Source organism: Nycticebus coucang, chromosome 5 (genome assembly GCF_027406575.1).
Source record: "Nycticebus coucang isolate mNycCou1 chromosome 5, mNycCou1.pri, whole genome shotgun sequence".
Taxonomy (NCBI): Eukaryota; Metazoa; Chordata; class Mammalia; order Primates; family Lorisidae; genus Nycticebus; species Nycticebus coucang.
In genome coordinates this window covers 52,610,790-52,635,657 of record NC_069784.1, presented here as the reverse complement: position 1 = coordinate 52,635,657, position 24,868 = coordinate 52,610,790, and the positions used below count along the sequence as shown (strand labels likewise).

Here is a 24,868-nt window from a genome sequence, read left to right as displayed (position 1 = left end):
CACTCTACGGAGGGTGACAAAGTGAGACCCTGTCTCAAAAACAAACAAACAAAAAACATAGGGCTTATTCTGCAGATTTTCATCTGTATTTTATTTAATGGGCTCTCTAGGACTGCAGGCAGGAAAAAGGAGAGACCAGTCGGCTGTGACTGACCTAGCAAGAATTACTGAGAATCTGAACTTAAAAAGCAGTGAAAATAGTGAAGGCAGGTTTTTATTTTTTGGCTTAAAAATTTTTTTTTAATGTTTGTTTATTTTTGCTGAAGCAACGCTTAAAATTAAAAAAATTTCTCCTCCTTCCCTTCAGCTCTTTTCTAACTCAGAGGTATGTTAAAAAATTGAGTTTGATCTCCTTTTTCGCAGGTTTCTTTCCCCAGGTTGCACCCGATCACGCATTATCCGTGTTCACGCCTATGCTTGGCACTTGCTCTTCAAATCCTCTTTTGTGCAGGAGTTTTCCGCCCGGGAATGGGGCGGGGGGTGTGGGGCTCGTGGGCAGAGCAGAAGTAACGTCACAAGCGGTTAAATGCGACAGTCGGTAGTTCCGAAGCCCCAGGAGGAAGCCTGGACCGCTCGCCTCCCGTGGTGCAGCTCAGAGGGGCGGGGCGGAGGCCAGCCTGGAGCTGCGGGCCGGGGAAGCCGGGGGCGGAGTCTCAGACGGAGCTCGCGGGGTTCCTGTACCCTTAGAGCACTAGGTCGGATCCGTGGGCGGGTTCAGATTAGGACCGAAAGTTTGGGACCAAGCCCTTGTCGCAGGGGAGGACTGCGGGCTTTTTGGTTCTGCACGGGCGGGGCCAGGGGCGGAGTTTTAAACCCAGCCCTCATGTTCTCATCTCTGATTGAGCGGGGCAGGTCCTGGGGCGGGTCCTGCTCTGACTTTTGACAGCTGTCTCCCACAGCCGCATCCGAGTCTGGTGGGTTCAGACCTGTGGCCCGGCTCTCTGCGCGTCCCCGTCCCCCTGTGGCCCTGTCCTCGGCCATGAAGCGCATCTTCTCCTGCTCCAGCTCACAGGTGGCGGTAGGTGCCAAAATGTGTGGGTAAACGGGGCTGGGGTCCACGCCCTGTTGTGACAGAGGTCTTGAATGCTATCCTGGTGCACCATCGCATCGCCTTTCCTCTTTATCGGTCTTTCCAGCTCTTCTGCCCCTGCAATGCAGCCCGTCATCCTTGCCTTCTTCCTGGCCTCTGCCTAGCCTTCCTAACCTTTGGCCTCACTAGGATCCTTTCCTTTGGTCCCTTTCTTGTCCTACCATCTACACCCCCGATTACTGGTGTGTTTTCTGCAGCCCTGTCCTCTCTCCAAGGTCCTCTCCCCTACTTCTGCTCTATCTCACAGTACCGAACCACCCCCCAAACATCTGCCCCAGTCCCTGCCCAGCCCTGTACTCCATTGTATCCCCAAGTCCTGCCCCACAGCCCCGTTTTTCAGTCCTGCCCTGTTCCCAAACCTTGCCCTCCCATATGGCCCTATTCTTGATGTTTCCTCCCAGCCCAACAAGTACCCCCTGAACCTTGTGCTAACTCTTCTTTACAGTCTCCTCTGTCCTTACCTCCAACCACGCCACGCCACTTCTACTCCCATCTCTCACCTGCACTGCTGGCCATGAGACATCACTCCAAACCTCTTTCTAATTAGTGCTCCCTTGATAGCAGCCTTCTGTTCTCCCCTTAGACCTCTTCTCTGCTCTGCCCAATGATTGCCAACTCCACTTTTCCCCTTTTGCTTGGACCTCCTCCTACCCTCTCACTGTGGGTTAATCTTGCAGTCTGGCTAGCCTGATAAACACTGCCAGAAGATGTATAGTTGCTTGGCTACTCCCCAAGGGACTGGGTGAGTTGCCTGCAGAATCTACCCCGGCCAGTTCACTGCAGTGTCTGGTCATCAGACTGGTTCTTGGGCCAAAGACTTCTGCTTCTCCCCAGGCTCTTCCTTTACCTTGAACTCTCACCAAGTTGTTCAGGGCTTGTGCTTTCTGATTCCTTTGATTGAGTCAGGGAAAGTGATGGTGAGAGAAGAGGTTAGAGCACACTCACTCTAAGGGTTCTCAGCCAAAGTTATCCTACTCCCCATGTTCTCCCAGAACAAAACACAAGAAAGAAGATTACAGAAGGTGCTGGCTCAGGGAGGATATTGCTTCTCCTTCTCTGAAGATCTCTTACATAGAGACCTCCTATCTGGGGATGGAATTTTCTGTGGAGGTTAGGATTATGACTCCTTTAGAAGTGACTTAGCTAACTACTTGACTTACTGGTATCTGCATAAGCAAACATGAGAGATGCTCAGTTAGCTCACTGCATGGGCAGGCCTCAGCATCCTGGAAGCAAACTATGAGGCAAGAGTAGGAACTCTGTTGAGGCCTGTCTTTGTCCCACTTACATTTGCTTCTTCACTTAGTTTCCACACACTGATTAACCAGTCAAAAGGAATTTACTATTATAGATACCAGAAACTGAGGCTACCCAGACTGGTCTTACTCATAATACTTTTTTTTTTTAATTCCTATGGAGTCTTCCCTAGTTCCTGAAAGTCCTCAGCCTTGCCATTCCCTTTCAGATTTGTGGAGACTGCCTGCTCCTTAGGAATGGGGAAACCCATTATCCCTGATTCTCCAACCCTTGAGCAGTGTCTCCTTTTGAGGTGCTTGAGTGAGCAATGGGCTGCTCCTGGAACATGGAACCATCCCTCTTCCCTTCTTGACTCCAGCTGTGTAGAGATTTAACCATGAAGACTACCCACCCACTCTAAACTCTTAGCATAATAAGATCTTAGCATAATGAGATCACAGCACATAAAACTGAGTGGACTTAGAATTATCTAGCTGGAAAGAGAACTTTTCTTAGACAGATAGGGTCATAGGAAACCTAACAATAGACCAGTTTCAGTGGCATGTTCTTTCCTCATGAAATTTCCCCATATTCTGATGATAAATTTCTCCACTCTTGGGTGGCTAACTACTCTGGAACCAATTGTCAGATAAAAGCCTGGCTCCCCAGTTATACTGGAAGATTGCCCTGCCCCATCTCCCCTGACACATCTGAGTCCAAGACCAGAGCCCTGGGCCCTGTCTAAAGTAAGGACTGAAAGATCTGTGATCATTTTAAAGTTAATCCAAGTTATCTAGTATATAGGGAAATCAACAAAACCAGCTCCTGTAATCTCATTTTATTTTAGTAGAAGATATTATTGAGGGTATCTTACACAGGAGTTTACTCTACCTAGGTAAGAAATAGACCACTAAATAGCTTTAAGTGGTTGGCATTTGTCAGCTTAGAGGGATGTCTATCGCATTTGAAATATTGAGAGTCAGGTCCTAGTTCCTCCAGGGAAGCCTTTCTATTTTCATTCACCAGTAGAAACTCTTTTTTTTTTTTTGTAGAGACAGAGTCTCACTGTACCGCCCTTGGTAGAGTGCCGTGGCGTCACACGGCTCACAGCAACCTCTAACTCTTGGGCTTACGCGATTCTCTTGCCTCAGCCTCCCAAGCAGCTGGGACTACAGGCGCCCGCCACAATGCCCGGCTATTTTTTTTTTTTTTTTGTTCTTGCGGTTTGGCCGGGGCTGGGTTTGAACCCGCCACCCTCAGCATATGGGGCCGGCGCCCTACTCACTGAGCCACAGGCGCCGCCCCACCAGTAGAAACTCTTTATCTGCTGGTGTGCTTCCATCTTGATAGAATGCTTATTGGTACACAGCCAGAGATAAGATGGGGGTACAATTACTTCTACAAAGGTCCCCTAATCTCAGCTATAGAAATACAAAGTTTATACTTGTTACTGAGTCTGTGAGTTAATTTGGTGATTGCTCCCTCAAGGCTGGGATGATAATCGGTGTTTCCTTTCCAAGATGCTGCAGTAAACTGTGGACTGTATCTTGGAATTTGAAAGCTTTCTCCTATCCTTTACCACAGCTTTATAGAGGTTTGGCATGAAGAATTTCCACTGATTCTAAACTCTTCTTAGTATAACGAGATTATGAGAAGTAAATTGGGTGAATTTAGAGCTATCTAGCTGGAAAGAAAAGTATCTATGTTGCTAGTTAAGAAGCCTTTCTTCCATTTATATAGCCTGGTTGTTATTCATTGGCTGATATGAACAAGATCCCTTCTTCCCATTCTCCTGGCTGGAGAATTCTGAGCCCAGGAGCATCCAAAATGCACCCAGCAGGACCAGAAAGGGTGACAATTGGAACTAATATTCATTGTGCATCTGCTATGTGACAGACACAGAACTGGATGCTTCTTTATATGTTGTTATATCATTAGGGATCGGAGCTTCAGAGATGTTGTTACATGTCTAAACTCACAGCGAGAGAAAGACTTAGAATTAAGATTTTATTTATTTATTTATTTATTTTTGAGACAGAGTCTCATTATGTCGCCCTCGGTAGAGTGCCGTGGCGTCACAGCTCAGAGCAACCTCAAACTCGCTTAAGTGATTCTCTTGCCTCAGCCTCCCAAGTAGCTGGGACTATAGGCGCCCACCACAATGTCTGGCTATTTTTTGTCGCAGTTGCCATTGTTGTTTAGCTGTCCTGGGGTAGGTTTGAACCCGCTGTTGGTGTATGTGGCTGGTGCCATAACCACTGCAGGTGCTGAGTCAAATTAAGATTTTAGATGGAGAACTTCAAGCTGAGGTCAACTGATGGCAGTACTGTGTGATGGAGACATAGTTCCAGCTCTCTGCTTTTCCCGGAGGTGAGCTGGTACCCAAGGGGCACTAGAAAATGTGTTCTTAATGTCAAAGTCTGCCAGTATGTGGAGGCATAATTTTGCTTGTTTTATCCAGAGATTGTTCTCTATACAGGGAATAGAGTCTGAGGGTGGGCGACTTTGCCTTGGAAGCAGTTGGAGACTTTATCTGGAAATAAGTAAACCTTTTCCCATGGCTTGTAGTAGTGTGGTCTGGTTGTGAGAACTAGAATTGGACAGCACATGGCCTGGGTTCTAATTCTAGCCACTCGTGTGCGGAATCCTGGACAGTTATTTAACCTCAGTATTCCTCTGTTTCTTCTTCTGTCAGAGAGAGAGAGAGAATGTTATGAGTCCTACGTACTTTCCAGGGATGTTGAGAAGCTAATTGAAACAGTACTTGAAAGGGCTGTGAAGAGCTACAGGGCTGTACAAGAGTATTACCTCAGGGACTATCTAACCCAGATAACTGTATGGTGTGGGCATTTTTCCTGTTGTTGATTAATAATTTGCCCTGGCTATAAGGACTGGGTGCAGTGGCTCATACCAGTAATCCTAGGACTCTAGGGGGCCGAGGCAGCAGGATCCCTTGAGCCCAGGAGTTGAAACCAGCCTGAACGAGAGTGAAGCTCTATCTGTACTAAAATAGAAAAGCTCATTGGGTGTTCATGGCGGGTGCCTATAGTCCCAGCTACTCAAGAGTCTGAGGAAATAGGGTCACTTGAGCCCAAGAGATTGAGGTTGCTCTGAGCTATGACACCACAGCACTCTAGCCAGGGCAACGGAGGAGACTCTATCTCAAAATAATAATAATAATAATAATATAAGAACAACAACAACAATAATAATTTGTCCTGGCTATGTAAACAGTATTTTAAAATGAGTTATTGGAATTTCACAGACCTATTTTCATCCCCCTTGCCCTGCCTATAGCCTCTTTCTTGTTAGAGATTATACCTCATAAATTCAATGTGCCACCACCAACTCCATACTACTTGCTGTTTTGTTGTAAGCATGCCATACATTTGTGTGGCTCCATAACGTTTACAAGGAGATTTTATATACAGTAGCTTGTTTAATAGTCACAGCATGATGAGGTAGTCATTATTAACCCACATTTTATAGATGAGGAAACAGGTTAGAGGTGTTTAATGGCTTAGTCTGGGTTCACATCGCTGAGAATACAGCTTCCCCATAAAGTATTCACCTAGAGTCCTTTCGCCATACCACAGATCTCTGCATTGATCCCTTCCTTCTTTCCTTTCCCTTCTCTGGACTAAACCAGGCTCGTCTGTATTTTCAGGCCTGGGTGTTTTTACATAGCTGTCTCTTTCACACCTAGTAATGCTTCAATTATTGTAATGACTCCACCACCAGCAAAACTCAAGCTAGAATGACAGAACAATGCATGCCCAGGTGTGGCTGCTGTCTGGGACAGCTGCTCCCCGCCAGGGACACTGGGAGCAGGGTGGGGACAAGGGAAGCACCTCTTCCTGCCTCCTCAAGCATAACTAGAGACCTATCTTTGTCTTTTTTGTTGTTACCATGGAAAGGGAAGTGAGACTAGCTGAAGGGTATAGATATGACATGAGTAAACAGAAACTCTAGCTTCTCCCAATTTTGGGGCCCAAGCCCATGGTTAGAAATGGTATAGGCAGGTATTTGGAGTCCTAGCTGTAACCTGAAGCTATGTGCCTTGTTTACTACTCCAGGAAGTGAGAACAAAAGGCAGGGCAGCAGATGACAATGCGAGTCCACTTAGTAGTGGACAGGTGGCCTCAGTTTGTTTAGAACAGTGGTTCTCAACCTGTGGGTCATGACCCCTTTTTAACAATGAAAATACATTGCGGCATTAGGAAGGTTGAGAACCACTGGCCTAGAGAGCAAAAGTGCCAGGGGATGTGGCTGGGATTGCTCTGAGGTTGGACATCTAACAACAACACTAATCATAATGATGATAGAGATTTAAATACTATGCATTTGGCACACATAAACAATTTTTAATTCATTGGTCCAGGCACCTTTTGGCTCAGACTTGACAATAGCTGGCGATAGTTCATGGTGGGATATTTGTTGGTTAATATTTATTTAGCTGGCCTGCCTAAGAAGGACTAAATAATCTGGGGTGAGTGACTTATGGAACAGTGAAAGGACCCAGAGATGTTCCTTTTCTCTTGGTTGACATCCTAACCTTGTCCCTCTTTTCTTTCTCCATACCACCCCCATTCCCTGTATTCACTCAATTTGTGGCTCACACAGGTGGAGAGATGGAATCGTCGTGATCAGAAGCTGCTGGAGGCAGTACAGCAGGGGGATGTGGGACGCGTGGCTGCCCTGGCGTCTCGGAAGTCAGCCCGGCCCACTAAACTAGACTCCAATGGCCAGTCCCCGTAAGTCCTCCCACCCCTGCCTCTGGAATGTGGTTCCTTTGGAAAGTCCCAGACTTCAATATGATATCAGACCACAGAATGCCTACAACTTTAGAGTACTTTTTGTTGTCTTAGTTAGCAAGCATATCCATAGACCTTTGTTACCTGTGGAGTGCTACACAAAGTGAGGGACGAAGTGAGATCCTGAGCTCCATCTACTTCACAACCCAGACTACACTGACTGAAGAAGTACATAAATCCTATTAAATGAACAGAAAATGAATACACACACTAAATAGGGCATTTCTTTATTGCACAAGTAAGAGGGTATGTATGCTTGGCAAATTAGAAATGAAATAGTAGCCACAGAGGCTACTATGTACGTGCCTAGAGGGAGAGATGAAGATAAGGAAAATGTTATCTTGTCTCTGCCCAAATCAGTTTTCATGTGTCCAGCCTTCAACTCTGGTTAACTCTTTCTGTGACACTTTCAGTTCCGCTAAATGTTCTGTGCTCAGAGAGGGAGGTAATTGTATGTTCCCTGGATACCTCAGCCATAAAGTCCGAGATTCCTTAAGATCTGTAACTCTTTGAGATAGAGTCTCACTTTCTTGCTCCCAGTGGAGTGCCATGACATCATAGCTCCACAGCAACCTCATACTCTTGGGCTCAAGAGATCCTCTTGGCTCAGCCTCCCAAGTAGCTGGGACTATGGGCTCCGGCCACAATGCCCAGCTATTTTTTTCAGAGTCCTGTTCTCACTCTTGCTCAGGCTGGCCTTGAATTCGTGAGCTCAAGTGATCCACCCACCGTGGCTTCCCAGAGTGCTAGGATTATAGGTGTGAGCTACCGAGCCCAGCCAGACCTCTAGCTCTTTGTTTTTGGTTTTTTTTTTGTTATTTTGAGAGAGTCTCACTATGTCACCCTTAGTAGAGTGCTGTGGTGTCACAGCTCACAGCAACCTCAAACTCTTGGGCTCAAGTGATTCTCTTGCCTCAGCCTCCCAGGTAGCTGGGACTATAGGCGCCCACCACAACGCCCACCTATTTTGTTGCAGTTGTTGTTTAGTTGGCCTGGGCCGGGTTTGGACCCGCCAGCCTCAGGGTATGTGCTATGGGTGCTGAGCCAGACCTGTAGCTCTTATTTCTATCTGTACCTCCAGCTTCCTCTGACTTTATTTATTTATTTATTTATTTATTTATTTATTTATTTGCAGTTTTTGGCCGGCCGGGGCTGGGTTTGGACCCACCACCTCCGGTATATGGGGTGGGCGCCCTACTCCTTTGAGCCACAGGCACTCCCCACTTCCTCTGACTTTATGACAGATACATGGCCTTCTCTTTCTCAGGAAGTCAGAATGAGGGAGTGTTCCTTTCTGGTTTGGGGATTGACTTTGGAGCATAGCAAGCAGTGCCTATTAAGATTGTCTCACTCCTCAGCCCTTCTTTGCTTCATCTTCTGCCTTGATTCTGGCAGATTTCATCTGGCAGCCTCCAAAGGCCTGACAGAGTGTCTGACTATCCTGCTTGCAAACGGGGCTGACATCAATAGCAAGAATGAGGATGGTGAGTTAGACTGTGCGCTGGGCCACACTGCTTGCTTGTCCCTTTGTAGCAGCTGTGGAGGCCAGTGCTGGGCCCTGCTGGAGGTTCCAAATGTTACCTTTACTTTTCTCTTCAGTAAATTCTGACCAGCATACCTCCAAGGGTTCTCCTCCCTGTAAGCTTGGGTATACCTCACCCTCACTCCCACCTTCATCACAGGTACCAGGTACTTGGGGAACAGGAATTTCTGGCCCAGTGTGGCTGACAGCTCCTCTCTCTAATCTCCTGATTATCTGTGCGTCTCTTACCTCCCTGTGAGTCATCTGCATGCATGGGGCTACCCACCCTCCCTCTCTCCCTCTTTCTGTTTCCAGGAAGCACTGCCTTGCACTTGGCCACCATCTCCTGTCAGCCACAGTGTGTCAAGGTCCTACTTCAGGTAAGAGCAAACCCTTGATACTACTCTTGTGAGGGAAAGAAATGAACCCAGAGTCTCCTTTGTCTGATAGTTACAAGCAATAGTTGGTCAAATATATTCTTCTCATCCCTGTATATGAGAGCTGATAGTCATCTGTTCATTTGTTCACAAACGTTTGTTTAACACATACTATGTGCAGGCACCATACTCGATACTGCCCTTGAGGGTGGGTCAAAGCAGAATTTCCAGGGACTATTGACCTTTTCCATTGGCAGAGCCACTGCAGAGATGACTGCTAGCTACGATGAGGGGCAGGTGGAAGGAGGGCAGAGGTGTTCAAATTAAATCAGAGCCTTACTGTCTATTTTTGTAGTTGTTTGCTTGTTTTTTGTTTTTTTTTTTTGTTTGTTTGTTTGTTTTGAGACAGAATCTTGATCTGTCACCTGGGCTAGCATAAAGAGAAATATGCACAAAATGACATATGGAAAATTTATAATCAAGTCTCTAAAAATGCAAAAGGCATAGTTAACTTAACAGGCCATTGGACAATGGATGTTCTGTTTTTATTCTTCTTGATTCTTTTCAGCTTTCAAAATTATGACTCTAAAGTACCAGCCATGGACTCAGGTGTCATTTTCCCTAATGTGTTTATTTGCCTAGCATCTCATTTATCTTAGGCCCTAGGATTAGAATCCAGGGCTGAAATTCAAGGCTGCCTATCATTAGCAAGGAATGACTAGGGCTTGGCTGGTAGATAGCCTCCCCCAGAACATTGGCTCTCCTGCTCCTCCCCATGTTACTGTGGAAATCAGTAACCCAACAGGGGGTGTAGGATAAGGATATTAATGCCAAGCTCCATGCTGCTTCCCTTTGTGGCCATTTGCAGCATGGTGCTAATGAAGATGCTGTGGATGCAGAAAACCGTAGTCCATTGCACTGGGCAGGTGTGTGCCAGGGGACTGGTAGGAACAGGGCTTCAGGGACTACCTGGTGGGAAAGGGAAGGGGAGGAGAGGGAAGGGTAGCTAGGACCAACCATTGAAATGGTTGGAGGGGATGTTGGGTCATGGTCTGAATAGGTGTCCTTTGCTTGTCCCCTTAATCCAACCATCCTTCAACCCTTCCCAGCCTCCTCTGGCTGTGCCTCAAGTGTGCTCCTGCTGTGTGACCATGAAGCCTTCCTGGACGTGTTGGATAATGTGAGTGTCAGCTGGGCATCTGGGCACTGCCCTACCCAGGGAGGCTGCTGCTCTCTCTGAGCTTGCTTGCCGAATTCCATAACCCAGGGTTGTGCAGCCCCACTCCCCTTTTCCCTCCCCTCCTGCTTCTCTTATTCATAGAGAAGTTAAGCCTTATCTTTTGGAGAGCTTCTAACCCTCCAAAAGGGAATATTTAGCCCCTGGATTTGGTCTTTTTTTTTTTTTTTCTGGAGAGGTGTGGAGAGAGAGGAGTCAGCAGGACTATGTCAAGCCCCTGGCTCTCCCTGGCTCCTCATGAAGCACTTCCTTCGACCTGTGCAGGATGGACGCACACCCCTGATGATTGCATCGCTGGGTGGTCACACAGCAATCTGCTCACAGTTGCTACAGAGAGGTGCCCGAGTCAATGTTACAGACAAGGATGACAAGTGAGCTCTCCCTGTCTTCCTACCCCAATTTCTAGACCCTGACCAATTTAGAAAGAAGCCAATGGGCAAAGCACGTGTGTGTGTGTGTGTGTGTGTGTGTGTGTATGTGTTGTGTTGGGGAAGAAGGGACGCTAGTCTCTGTGTTCTTGGAAACCCCCTTCTCTCCCAGTGGTGGTTCAGAAGAGCTCTGCCTGCTGCCACCTTCTAGCATAGATAATCCCCAAAGTAGAATTGATATTTCTGTATTTAATATACTGATTTTCAAACTCTCTTCTAAGCAATAAGGTCCTTTTTAGCAGTAAAAAAATTATGTAGAACTTTGATGTATAAAGCAGATAAAAATGGAGCGTTTCCAATTGGCTACCTGCTTCCTGATGCTGCAGCTCCAAAGAACAGCATTTGAACAGCCCAGTCTGGTCTATTGTTGATCTGTTGTCCTCTGATCCCACTGAGTGACAGCTTGTCCTGTAAGTGGAGTTTCTGGAACCAGGACTCCTGGGTTCCATAGGGAAAGCCTCTGCTCAGATTTTTCTCAACCCCACCTACAGGTCGGCTTTGATCCTGGCCTGTGAGAAAGGCAGTGCTGAGGTGGCAGAACTGCTGCTGGCCCACGGAGCAGATGCAGGGGCAGTGGACAGAACAGGGCACGATGCACTGCATTATGCTCTGCACACAAAGGACAAGGCATTGTGGAGGCTGCTACAGCAGGCCTTGAACCGGCGGCGGAGAGGTGGTAAAGGCCCTTTTGTAATTTCAGATTCTCCTCAATAGACGTAGAATCAAAGAAGCTTCTTAGGGTGGCCCAAACCTGCAATCCTAGCATTCTGGGAGGCCGATTCCGGTGGATTATGTGAGCTCAGGAGTTTGAGACCAGCCTGAGCAAGAGCAAGATCCTGTTTCTACTAAAAACAGAAAATCTAGCTGGGTGTTGGGATGCATACCTGTGGTCCCAGCTACTTGGGAGGCAAGAGGGTCACTTGAGCCCAGGAGTCTGAGGGCGCTATGAGCTAGGCCGACACCCAGCTCAGGGAGAGAGGGTGAGACTCTGTCCTAAGAAAACAAAACAAACAGAAAGAAACTTCTTAGAATCCTATTTTTTCCCATGGAAGTAATTCATCTGATAATTTTTTTTTTTTTTTTTTGTAGAGACAGAGTCTCACTGTACCGCCCTTGGGTAGAGTGCCGTGGCGTCACACGGCTCACAGCAACCTCTAACTCTTGGGCTTACACGATTCTCTTGCCTCAGCCTCCCGAGCAGCTGGGACTACAGGCGCCCGCCACAACGCCTGGCTATTTTTTTTCGTTGTTGCAGTTTGGCCGGGGCTGGGTTTGAACCCGCCACCCTCGGCATATGGGGCCGGCGCCCTACTCACTGAGCCACAGGCGCCGCCCTCATCTGATAATTTTTATCCTGGTTGAGAGTTTACTGTTTTATTGCTGTTACTAGAAGATGACCTCAAATTCCCAAAAGCATGGTCACAAAATTCCTTAAGTCAGCCTTGTCTCTCACTAAAGACAACTCTGGCTAGTGCTATTGCTAGCATTCCTGAGTTGGAATTGTACATCTATTTGTGTGATTTGTTGGTTGATCTCCCTCAAGAAGACTAATGACAGGCCATTTCTGTTCTGCTTACCATTGAGGTCCTAGTGCTTATAACAGTACCTGGCACAATGACCAATATATAAATGAGTGAACAAAATGAATGATCTGGCCCACCTCTGGCATAGGAAAAAAAAATTGCTGGGTAGTTAGGGACCCATTGAACAAGGGTGGCTCCTTGTACCAGGAAGACAGGTGGTGAGAGATATCACTGGAATGCCACTCCTCTCACGCGGAAGATAGAATTTGGGTTAGAAGCACATCAGATGTATCCTCTCTCTCATTTTCCCCATATCTTTTCATATAGGTCAAAGGCTAGTTCAATGCCCAGATTTTGCATCTAAGGTAAGACCCTAAGTGTCTCTTTTGCTTCTGACTCACCCTAGGCTATCCCAGTGGGCCCATTTCCCAGTGGTCCTGGGAGCATTAAGACATTCTGAGGGAAAGGCCCTCTGGGGGCCTTTAGGCTAGGTTTGTTGCGTGGCCTTCCTTCATTGTTCTGTTTTCAACATAGGCCTCTCCACCTGAGTCCCAGGTGGGTTCTCCACCTAAGAGCCCATGGACAGCAGAGCCTGAGGAGGACCAGGAGGAAGAGGAAGATGAGGACCCATGCTCAGAGGAGTGGAAGTGGAAGTATGAAGAGCAGCAGAAGAAAGTTTCTCAGTTGGAGCAAGAGCTGGTGCGAAAAACAGAAGAGTGTAAGACTCAAGCTGCAGCCTACCTGGGCTTGGAGAACCAAATTCGAGAGCAAGTGCAGAAGCTAGGGCTCCTCCTCTGCCAGGAGCCTGCTGCTCCTGGAAGGCAGGACTCTAGGGTCCGTCCTGGACGGGATGGCATGGAACAGAATTGTCCCCTGGACCTGCTGGCCGAGCACATACAAGAACTAAAGAAGCAGCAGCAGGCAGCAGCCATAGTCAACCCAACATTAGCTTCTAAGAAAGCTGAGGATTCAGCCCCAGGGGAGAGCCAATATGAAGTCCATGGAAGGTCCCAACCAGAAGAACAGGGGCTATTCCAGAGCCCAAGGTCTGAGACCACTGGAAAAGCCACAAGACAGCACTTGACTACTAATGGGGGACAGACTCATGAACCTGATCATAATGAACAGTTGCCTACTGGCCAGAAGGAGAACCCCCAGGCCCCAGGAGTGGAAGTAGCAGGCACAGTGGTTGAAACAGTGGGCATAGCAGCCATGAACCAGCTTCTGCTACAACTAAGGGAGGAGCTGGCTGCAGTTTGGCGGGAAAAGGATGCTGCCCGGGGTGCTATGTCAAGACCAATCCTGGAGGGAGCCCTGGGGACTCCCCTGGCTGAGGCTGCAGCAGCTGCCTGGGAGAAGATGGAAGCCCGGTTGGAGCGGGTGCTGGTGAGGTTGGATAGGGCAAAGACAGGACTACAGGTGAAACCTGCCCAGGAGTCCAGAGAGGGAGCCCCAAAGGCAGTCCTAGGGACCATCAAAGAGGATGAAGGGAAGGAGAAGAGGTCTCCTGGCTCTCGAGGAGAGCCTCTTGGGGTCCCTGGAAGAGAACAGACTCCAGGAGGAGGCTTGGCAAAGGGTCACCTGGAGAAGGAAGTGTCAGCACTGAGACTGAGCAACAGCAACTTGATGGAGGAGTTGGGGGAGCTGGGACGCGAGCGGCAGAGGCTGCAGCGGGAGCTGCAGTCACTGAGCCAGCGGCTACAGCGAGAGTTTGAGCCCAAGCCAGAGGCGCAGGTCCAGCTGCAGCAGTTGCAGCGGAGTGTGGGGCTACTGACTGAAGAACTGGCCGTGGAGAAGGAGGTCACAGAGAAGCTGCGGAAGCGCCTGGCCTCCCAGACCAGCGGCCTTCGAGGGCTGTGGGACTGCCTGCCCCCAGACCTGGTGGGCAAGGGGAGTGAGTGGAGCACAGCGGCCCAGCCCCTGGAGGAGCTGCAGGCCTGCGTCGGGGCCCTGGTGGACCGGCATCGAGAGGCCCAGCAGATGCTGGCTCGGCTGAAAGAGGAGAACCAGCAGCTGCGGGGGTCCCTGGCCCCGCATGGGGAGCCAGGTGCCTGCTCAAAGCCCCCAGGACCCCCACAAGTGGCTGCTCTGGAGCAAGACCTACGGAAGCTGGAGGAAGAGCTGCGCGTGGTTCAGGCCACAATGAGCGGAAAGAGCCAGGAGATCGGGAAGCTCAAGCAGCTGCTGTATCAGGCCACAGAGGAGGTGGCAGAGCTGAGGGCTCGAGAGGCGGCCAGCCTGCGGCAGCACGAGAAAACTCGGGGCTCGCTGGTGGCCCAGTCCCAGGCTTGGGGTCAGGAGCTGAAGACTGTGCTGGAAAAATACAACACAGCCTGCCAGGAAATGGGTCGGCTGCGGGAGGTTGTGGCGGAGGAGCGACGTAGGAATAGGGACCTGGCGGCACAGGCCGCCGAGCAGGAGGGACAGGCCAGGGAGATGCGCGGGCGATCTGAGCAGTTCGAGAAAACAGCTGAGCTGCTGAAAGAGAAGATGGAGCATCTGATTGGGGCTTGCCGAGACAAGGAGGCCAAGGTGAGTGTTTGGGTGTTTGCTAACCTGAATCCAGCAACGTTTGGTTGGCCAGATTAATACTCCCAATAGAGCACCAGTCATTTGCGGGGCCCACACCATGTTGTTCTTCTGAGTCTGAGACGGATTGGCATTGAGAATGGAAGTGAGACAAGGTATGAATAGATGAGAGAAGGAGGTGTAGATACTAAAATTTAGTATTCAGAGTTTAGAAGCTGTGTGCTTAGGGCTACCACCAGTGGAGCACCACAGTTTATTAGCATTTACCTTATTTTTTGTTTAGTTTTTGGCCAGGGCTGAGTTTGAACCCGCCACCTCCAGCATATGGGACCGGCGCCCTACTCCTTGAGCCACAGACGCCACCCAGCATTTACCTTATTTTTAAAATTTTAAATGTATTCATTACTTTTCAAGCTCTTTTTCTTTCTCTCTTTTCTCCTTCTCCCTCTCCCTCGCCCTCTCTCTCTCCTTCTCCTCCTTCTTTTTTTTTGGAGACAGAGTCTCACTCTGTTGCCCTGGGTAGAGTGCCCTGCCATAATAGCTTATGGCAACCTCTAATTCTTGGGCTTAAGAGATCCTTCTGCTTCAGCCTCCTGAGTAGCTGGAACTACAGGCACAACACTTGGCTAGTTTTTCTATTTTTAGTAGAGACCGGGTCTTGATTTTTTCAGGCTGGTCTTAAACTCCCGAGCTTAAGCATTCCACATGCCTTGGCCTCCCAGAGTGTTAGGATTACAGGCATGAGCAACTAACTGTGCCTAGCCAGCATTTTACCTCAAATAGCTTGTCACCTGGGAAGAGGCCTCATAGCAGGATAGGTTGCTGTGTTTTTGCTGAGGCTCTAAGGAAGTGACTTAAACAGTATACATTTTATGTGGTATAGAGTGCATGGAAATAGAAAGAATGTTATCCAGAATAGGAATAAGTGTGGGGTGGGGTTAATTAAAGAAAGCAAGGCTTTTGTGTTGCATTGAAAGAGAAGATAGAAGCAGACCAAAGGGCAAAATAAAATACAGTGTTTTAGTTAAGAATGCGGTCTCTGGGCTTGGCACCTGTAGCTCAAGTGGCTAAGGCATCCGCCACACCAGAGCTGATGGGCTTGAATCCAGCCTGGGCCTGCCAAACAACAATGAGAACTGCACCCCCACCCCCCCAAAAATAGCCGGGCGTTGTGGTGGGCACCTGTAATCCCAGCTTCTTGGGAGGCTGAGGCAAGAGAATCACTTAAGCCCAGGAGTTGAAGGTTGCTGTGAGCTGTGGTGCCATGGCACTCTACCCAGGGCGACAGCTTGAGGCTCTGTCTCAAAAAAAAAAAAAAAAAGAATGTCCTCTGGACTGACGATGTCCAGATTTGAATTTCAGTTTTAAAATGTAATTGTCTGATCTTTGGCAAGTTATTTAACAACTCCAAGCCTCCGTTTTCTCATCTCTAAAATGAGGATAATAACAGGGTGGTTGTGAACATTACCCTAAAAAAGATACTAATGTTGGGCGGCGCCTGTGGCTCAATCAGTAAGGCCCCGGCCCCATATACCGAGGGTGGTGGGTTCAAACCCGGCCCCGGCCAAACTGCAACCAAAAAATAGCCGGGCGTTGTGGCTGGTGCCTGTAGTCCCAGCTACTCGGGAGGCTGAGGCAGGAGAATTGCTTAAGCCCAGGAGTTGGAGGTTGCTGTGAGCTGTGTGATGCCACGGCACTCTACCGAGGGCCATAAAGTGAGACTCTGTCTCTACAAAAAAAAAAAAAAGATACTATGTTTATTTAAAATACTCAGAACACCCAGTAGAAGAAAAGAAATAACCAAAATTAGAACAGAATTAAATGAAATTGAAAACAAAAGAATTAATTATACAATAAATCAAAAAATTGGTTTTTTGAAAAGGTCAATAAAATAGATAAACCTTTGGCTAACCTAACTAGGAAAAAAAGAGTAAAATCTCTATCTCATCAATATGAAATGACAAAGACGAAATAACAACAGGCTTCTCAGAAATTCAAAAAATCCTTAATGAATATTACAAGAAACTTTATTCTCAGAAATATGAAAATCTGAAGGAAATCGACCAATACTTGGAAGCACATCACCTTCCAAGACTTAGCCAGAATCAAGTGGAAATGTTGAACAGGCTAATATCAAGTTCTGAAATAGCATCAACCATACAAAATCTCCCTAAAAAGAAAAGCCTGGGGCACAATATGGCGGTGGCTGTGACCTTCTGCTGGCTACTGGGTCCGGCCAGCACAGTAGTCCAGAGTCTGCCCAAGGGCACCAGGTATTTTGGGGTGCAGACCTCGCCAACCGAGGAGAAGGTCATGCACACTGGCCAGGTTTATGATGATAACGACTACAGAAAAATTAGATTTGTAGGTCGTCAGAAAGAGGTGAATGAAAACTTTGCCATTGATTTGATAGCAGAGCAGCCCATGAGTGAAGTGGAGAGCTGGGTGATATCGTGTGATGGTGGCGGGGGTGCCCTGGGCCACCCCCGCCAGCACATAAACTTGAACAAAGAAACAAAAACTGGGATGTGTGGGTATTGTGGACTCCAGTTCAAACAGCACCATCATTAGAGTGTGTCGCACTCCACAGGCCTCTGAGTGTGCATGGGGACGGCAGCCTGAAAACAGTTTCTGGACCACCCGTTCTGGACGAGCGTGTCCTGGTGTTGAATAAAGGGTGGTGCTGTGAAAAAAAGAAAAAAAAGAAAAGAAAAGCCCGGGACCAGATGGCTTCACGTCATAATTCTACCAAACCTTTAAAGAGGAATTAGTACCTATATTACGCAACCTGTTCCAAAATGTAGAAAAAGAAGGAAGACTACCCAACACGTTCTATGAAGCAAACATCACCTTGATCCCCAAACCAGGAAAAGACCCAACAAGAAAAGAAAATAATAGACCAATATCACTAATGAATATAGATGCAAAAATATTCAACAAGATCCTGACAAATAGAATCCAGCAACACATCAAACAAATTATACATCATGATAGTCGGTTTTATCTCAGGGTCTTAAGGCTGGTTCAATATACATAAATCTATAAGTATAATTCAGCACATAAACAAATTAAAAAACAAAGACCATATGATTCTCTCAATTGATGCAGAAAAAGCTTTTGATAGTATCCAGCATCCCTTCATGATCAGAACACTTAAGAAAATTGGGATAGAAGGGACATTTCTTAAACTGATAGAGGCCATCTACAGCAAACCCACAGCCAATATCGTATTGAATGGAGTTAAACTGAAATCATTTCCACTCAGATCAGGAACCAGACAAGGCTGCCCATTGTCTCCACTGCTCTTTAACATTGTAATGGAAGTTTTAGCCAATGCAATAGGGAAGAAAAGGCGATCAAGGGTATCCATATAGGGTCAGAAGAGATCAAACTTTCACTCTTCGCAGATGATATGATTGTATATCTGGAAAACACCAGGGATTCTACTACAAAACTCTTAGAAGTGATCAAGGAATACAGCAGCGTCTCAGGTTACAAAATCAACATTCATAAATTGGTAGCCTTTATATATACCAACAATAGTCAAGCTGAAAAAACAGTTAAGGACTCTATTCCATTCACAGTAGTGCCAAAGAAGATGAAATATTTGGGAGTTTATCTAACAAAGGATGTGAAAGATCTCTATAAAGAGAACTATGAAACTCTAAGAAAAGAAATAGCTGAAAATGTTAACAAATGGAAAAACATACCATGCTCATGGCTGGGAAGAATCAACATTGTTAAAATGTCCATACTACCCAAAGCAATATACAATTTATTGCAATCCCTATTAAAGCTCCACTGTCATACTTTAAAGATCTTGAAAAAATAATACTTCATTTTATATGGAATCAGAAAAAACCTTGAATAGCCAAGACATTACTCAGAAATAAAAACAAAGCTGGAGGAATCACGCTACTAGACCTCAGACTATACTATAAATCGATAGTGATCAAAACAGCATGGTACTGGCACAAAAACAGAGAAGTAAGTAGATGTCTGGAACAGAATAGAGAACCAAGAGATGAATCCAGCTACTTACTGTTATTTGATCTTTGACAAGCCAATTGAAAACATTCAGTGGGGAAAAGATTCCCTATTTAACAAATGGTGCTGGGTGAACTGGCTGGCAACCTGTAGAAGACTGAAACTGAACCCACACCTTTCACCATTAACTAAGATAGACTCTCACTGGATTAAAGATTTAAACTTAAGACACAAAACTACAAAAATACTAGAAGAGGGCTGCGCCTGTGGCTCAGTGAACAGGGCACCGGCCGCATATACCGAGGGTGGCAGGTTCAAACCCGGCCCCGGCCAAACTGCAACAAAAAAATAGCCGGGCGTTGTGGCGGGCGCCTGTAGTCCTAGCTACTCGGGAGGCTGAGGCAGAAGAATCGCCTAGGCCCAGGAGTTGGAGGTTGCTGTGAGCTGTGTGACTCCACGGCACTCTACCAAGGGTGATAAAGTGAAACTGTCTCTACCAAAAAAAAAAAAATACTAGAAGAGAGTGCAGGGAAAACCCTTGAAGAAATCGATCTGGGCGAGTGTTTTATGAGGAGGACCCCTGAGCAATTGAAGCAGCTTCAAAAATACACTACTGGGACCTGATCAAACTAAAAAGCTTCTGCACAGCCAAGAACACAGTAAGTAAAGCAAGCAGACAGCCCTCAGAATGGGAGAAGATATTTGCAGGTTATGTCTCCGACAAAGGTTTAATAACCAGAATCCACAGAGAACTCAAAAGAACAAGTGATCCCATCGCAGGCTGGGCAAGGGACTTGAAGAGAAACTTCTCTGAAGAAAACAGGCAACCAGCCTACAGACATATGAAAAAATGCTCATCATCTTTAATCATCAGAGAAATGCAAATCAAAACTACTTTGAGATATCATCTAACTCCAGTAAGATTAGCCCATATCACAAAATCTCAAGACCAGAGATGTTGGCGTGGATGTGGAGAAAAAGGAACACATCTACACTGCTGGTGGGAATGCAAATTAGTACATTCCTTTTGGAAAGATGTTTGGAGAACACTTAGAGATCTAAAAATAGATCTGCCATTCAAACCTATAATTCCTCTACTAGGTATATACCCAGAAGACCAAAAATCACATTATAACAAAGATATTTGTACGAGAATATTTATTGCAGCCCAATTCATAATTGCTAAGTCATGGAAAAAGCCCAAGTGCCCATCGATCAACGAATGGATTAATAAATTGTAGTATACGTACACCATGGAATATTATGCAGCCTTAACGAAAGATGGAGACTTTACCTCTTTCATGTTTACATGGATGGAGCTGGAACATATTCTTCTTAGTAAAGTATCTCAAGAATGGAAGAAAAAGTATCCAATGTACTCAGCCCTACTATGAAACTAATTTATGGCTTTCATATGAAAGCTATAACCCAGTTATAACCTAAGAATAGGGGGAAGAGGGAAAGGGAAGGGAGGGAGCAGAGAGGTGGGTGGAGGGAGGGTGATTGGTAGGATTACACCTGAGGTGCATCTTACAAGGGTATATGTGAAACTTAGTAAATGTAGAATGTAAATGTCTTAACACAATAACTAAGAAAATGCCAGGAAGGGTATGTTAACCAGTGTGATGAAAATGTGTCAAATGGTCTATAAAACCAGTGTATGGTGCCCAGCTATGTACACAGCTATGATTTAATAATAATAAATAAATAAATAAAATAAAATACCCAGAACAATTTTTGTCACATGGTAAGTACTCGAAAAAGGTAGCTATTGTTATTTCTATTACTGCCTTACCTATTACTGCTGGTTACCATTAAGGACTTACAAGTAATTGTGGCTCCCCTACAAGCCACAATTACTCATCTTTTCCTTCAGTGGTCGGTAGCCTGAAGTAGGTTAGGATCCAGTACCAAGCTAAAAGCATGGACCCTGGGTCAAAGAGATCTTGGTTAAAATCATGATTTCGGGCGGCGCCTGTGGCTCAGCGGGTGGGGCGCCGGCCCCATATGCCGAGGATGGCGGGTTCAAACCCAGCCCCGGCCAAACTGCAACAACAACAAAAAAAAATCATGATTTCATCATTGCTTATTAGCTGTATGATTTTGACAAATTACTTAACTCAGGTTCCTTATCTACAAAATGTACATAATAATACTTCCCTCAGAGAAGTATTGTTCTTCTCAGAAGAAAAGCTGTTTTGAGTATTAAATGAGACAATATTTGTAAATGTACCTGGCACATACACATAATGGCACATATACATATTCAGTAAAAGGAAGTTGTCCTGACCCTGGGTGGTATTTGGAAGAGAAATTACATGGGCCTTTTTGGTTCCCTGTCTTTCCTTTCGGCCTCAGATTAAGGAGTTGTTGAAAAAGTTGGAGCAGCTTTCAGAGGAGGTTCTAGCCGTCCGGGGAGAAAATGCCTGCCTTGCCCTACAGTTGCAGGTATGTTTTGGTCCTCGGAGAAATGGACGCTGCTAAGAAGACGATAGAGTGGAAGTGATATATTCATATATGTGAGACACATTCTGGGGATTACAGAGACCTGGCCAGGTAGTGGTTGAGGCTGGCTGGTAAAGGGCCAAGGGGGCTTACTTGCTAAGAGTGACCTTTCCAGTTTATTGCCCCCTCATGCTTGGGTGAATGTGGGGAGGGTGAGCATATGACTTTCCACTGATGCCTACTCCCAGGATTCCCAGAAGAACCATGAAGAGATCATCACTACCTATAGGAATCACCTGCTGAATGCTGCTCAGGTGAGCATGGGGAGCATACAGGAAGGTGGTAGAGACATAGATTCGGGTAGGAGGTATTGCATTTGGGGTCCCTTTGGGTGGTAGAGACATAGATCCAGGTAGGGGGTATTGCATTTGAGGTCCCTTGTACATATTTGCCATTTCTCAGAGTGGACCAGTGCTAGGTCTCTGGATCTCATTGAGTAGATCAAGGGAGGTTGTGTATGAATGAGAAAGATTGAGAGGTGTTTGCCCCTCCTTTTCAATTCCCTGATCTATTGGAAGGCCTTTTCTTGTTTCCTACACCCTTTCTTAGTTTCCTCCTCAGGCAGTTTAGCTCAAATCTAGGAAGAAGAGGTGGGTAGCTTGATCTATTGCTAGGAATAATAACTACAATGAATGAAATGCCTATTCTGTAGCAGGTGTTTTGCTTCATATTCATCATTGTAACCCTCACAGCAATACTGCAAAGTAGACATCATTATCTTCCTTGGGAAAATAGGAACACAGCGATAGAGAATTTAAATACTATAAGTGAGGAAAGTGCCTGTGGCTCAGTGAGTAGGGTGCTGACCCCATATACTGAGGGTGATGGGTTCGAACCCAGTCCCGGCCAAACTGCAACAACAACAACAACAACAACAAAATAGCCTGGGTGTTGTGGTGGGCACCTGTAGTCCCAGCTACTTGGGAAGCTGAGGCGAGAGAATCGCCTAAGCCCAAGAGCTGTAGGTTGCTATGAGCTGTGATACCACAGTACTCTACTGAGGGTGACGAAATAAATAAATCAATAAAAAATAAGTGAGGGTATGTAGTAAAGAGCATTCTATTACACCACAGGACCTCTCCTTCACCTCTCTCTCCACTTTCTTTATTTCCATTTGTTTATTTCCTGCCACCTACAGGGCTACATGGAACAGGATGTATACAATATCCTACTCCGAATCCTCAGCACGCAGGAGGAGTGAGGCAGCCTAATGGTGTGCCCTCAGGGATACTGGATTTCTCTGTTGTGAGTTGTGGGTTGAAGGTAATGAGGGAAGGAGCTTGGGAGAAAGGATTTGGGAAAGGAGGTTTACAGAAGGAAATTAGTTCCCTTTACCCTTGTGGTGACAGACACTGGGGAATCCTGTGGGGTATAGAGCATTCAAGGTGAGGTCCAATGAGAAGATACGATGTGGAGAGTCACTAGATGGAGTCAGGAAACCGTGAGCAGGTGGATTTAGGGGGTGACTTATGAGATGGAGACTGAAATGAAGGGTTGAGTGACTCTTCTAAGGTCTGAGGTAGGGAGAGGCCAATACAAGATGAGTGATGATGGGACAGTGGTGCAAAGTTTTTCCCTAGAGCAGCACTCTACAAGTTCCAGGATCTCTTCTTTACCGTTATACCAATCATTCAAAGAGCAGTCATCCCTCAATCTTTTCCCCACGCTCATAGAGATGGTCCTCTTCTTTAGTTCCAGATAGATGAGGGTCCCCTTTAGCATACTGACATGGGTGGGAGGAGATGAGGATACGGAAATGTGTGCATTTTTCATCCTTGAATTTCTTCTTTCAGGGAATAAAAGCATCCCTGGTTGACAGGCTGCATTAGGCTGTGGTGGTGGTGGTGGTGGGTTGGCCATTGAGGAGTGGTATGGGCGGGGCTTCACTTGACATTATGGACCCAGACCTGAGAAGCTGGACCCTGGCTTTGGCATGGAAGAGAACAGAGGAGGTGTGGATGGAAACAAGATCTGTGGGAAATAAAACAGGAGGCAGGATGATGTGGGTGTCATTTTCTTCTGTCTAATGGAGAGTAGGGAAAATAATTTTTTTCATTCCTTTTTTCTTTAAAAATAATTTTTTAAAGTAGACTTTAGTTTTTAGTAGTTATGGGGGTGTCCCTCTTGCTCAGGCTGGTCTCAAACTCCTGACCTCAGGTGACCCACCCACATTGGCCTCCCAGAGTGCTAGGATTATAGGCAAGAGCCACTGTGCCTGGCCAAGTAGACTATTTTTTAGAGCAGATTTAGGTTCACAGCAAAATTGAGTAAAAGGTATGGAAATCTTACACATATCTTCTGCCCCCAAATATGCATAGTCTCCCCCCTTATCAACACCCCTCACCAGACTGGTACACTAGTTATAATAAATGAACCTACATTGACACATTATTTTCCCCCAGAGACCATACTTTACATTAGAGTTCAGTCTTGGTATTGCACCTTCTGTAGGTTTGGACAAATTTATAATGACTGTTATATTAATATGTAGAGTATTTTCACTGCCCTAAGAATCCTCTGTGCTCACCTGTTAATTCCTCCTTTCTACTCAACCCCCGGAAACCACTTATCTTTGTACTGTATTTATAGCTTTGACTTTTCCAGAATGTCATATAGTTAGAGTTATAAAATATGTAGCCTTTTCAGATCAGTCTCTTTACTTTACTATTGTATGTTTCCTCCATATTTTCTCTTGGTTTTATACATGTCTTTTAGTACAAGTTTTGGCAATTATTTCCTTTTTGATCACAAATGGCCCTATAAGTCAGCAGCTTTCAAACTTTATGATCCATAGAATTACATTTTTTTTTTTTTTTTTTTGTAGAGACAGAGTCTCACTTTATGGCCCTCGGTAGAGTGCCGTGGCCTCACACAGCTCACAGCAACCTCCAACTCCTGGGCTTAAGCGATTCTCTTGCCTCAGCCTCCCAAGTAGCTGGGACTACAGGCGCCCGCCACAACGCCCAGCTATTTTTTGGTTGCAGTTCAGCCGGGGCCGGGCTTGAACCTGCCACCCTCGGCATATGGGGCCGACGCCTTACCAACTGAGCCACAGGCGCTGCCCCATAGAATTACATTTTATATCCTCTGTATACTACCTGAAATAATACTTAACCTTATTCTCTGCTATTATACTCCATCAAAAGATATTGGTCACAATCCATTCACTAACTGGTCAAGAACTATAGTTTGAAATATAGCCCTCAGTGAAAAATGGGGTTTGACATCCTTCTCTCTCAAATCTCTTATCAACACAACTCTAATCTTTTTCTTTTTTTTTTTTTTGAGACAGAGTCTCACTTTGTCACCCTCGGGTAGAGTGCCGAGGCGTCATAGATCACAGCAACCTCAAACTCTTGGGCTTAAGCGATTCTCTTGCCTCAGCCTCCCAAGTAGCTGGGACTACAGGTGCCTGCCATAACACCCGGCTATTTTTTTGTTGTTGTCATTGTTGTTTAGCAGGCCTGGGCCAGTTTGAACCTGCCAGCCCTGGGGTATGTGGCTGGTGCCTTAACCACCATTGGTTCTCAGGCCTTTTTTTTTTTGTAGAGACTGAGTCTCACTTTATCACCCTTGGTAGAGTGCAGTGGTGTCACAATTCGCAGCAACCTCAAACTCTT

At 46.3% G+C, this 24,868-nt stretch overlaps 2 protein-coding genes across 6 annotated transcripts; both read left to right on the top strand.

Moving 5' to 3' along the window:
- Positions 1-877: 877 nt before the first annotated feature.
- ANKRD35 (ankyrin repeat domain 35) lies at positions 878-23,246 on the top strand. Of its 5 annotated transcripts, none has more exons than XM_053592355.1 (14): positions 878-1,018; positions 6,950-7,080; positions 8,536-8,624; positions 8,978-9,042; positions 9,908-9,965; positions 10,149-10,219; positions 10,541-10,647; positions 11,196-11,380; positions 12,555-12,592; positions 12,762-14,759; positions 21,102-21,191; positions 21,437-21,502; positions 22,387-22,493; positions 23,042-23,246. In XM_053592355.1, exons 1-13 carry the CDS (start codon positions 980-982, stop codon positions 22,447-22,449), a joined length of 3,000 nt encoding a protein of 999 aa, XP_053448330.1. In that variant the 5' UTR covers positions 878-979; the 3' UTR covers positions 22,450-22,493; positions 23,042-23,246. The 5 variants fall into 5 exon arrangements, 4 of the variants coding, with proteins under 4 accessions (XP_053448330.1, XP_053448332.1, XP_053448331.1 ...); XR_008380249.1 differs by having other exon boundaries at positions 903-1,018; positions 22,387-22,511; XM_053592357.1 differs by lacking the exon at positions 21,437-21,502 and having other exon boundaries at positions 903-1,018.
- On the top strand, positions 16,938-17,464 carry LOC128586526 (NADH dehydrogenase [ubiquinone] iron-sulfur protein 6, mitochondrial-like). Its single transcript, XM_053592359.1, has one exon. It carries the CDS (start codon positions 16,953-16,955, stop codon positions 17,325-17,327), a length of 375 nt encoding a protein of 124 aa, XP_053448334.1. The 5' UTR covers positions 16,938-16,952; the 3' UTR covers positions 17,328-17,464.
- Positions 23,247-24,868: the final 1,622 nt, after the last annotated feature.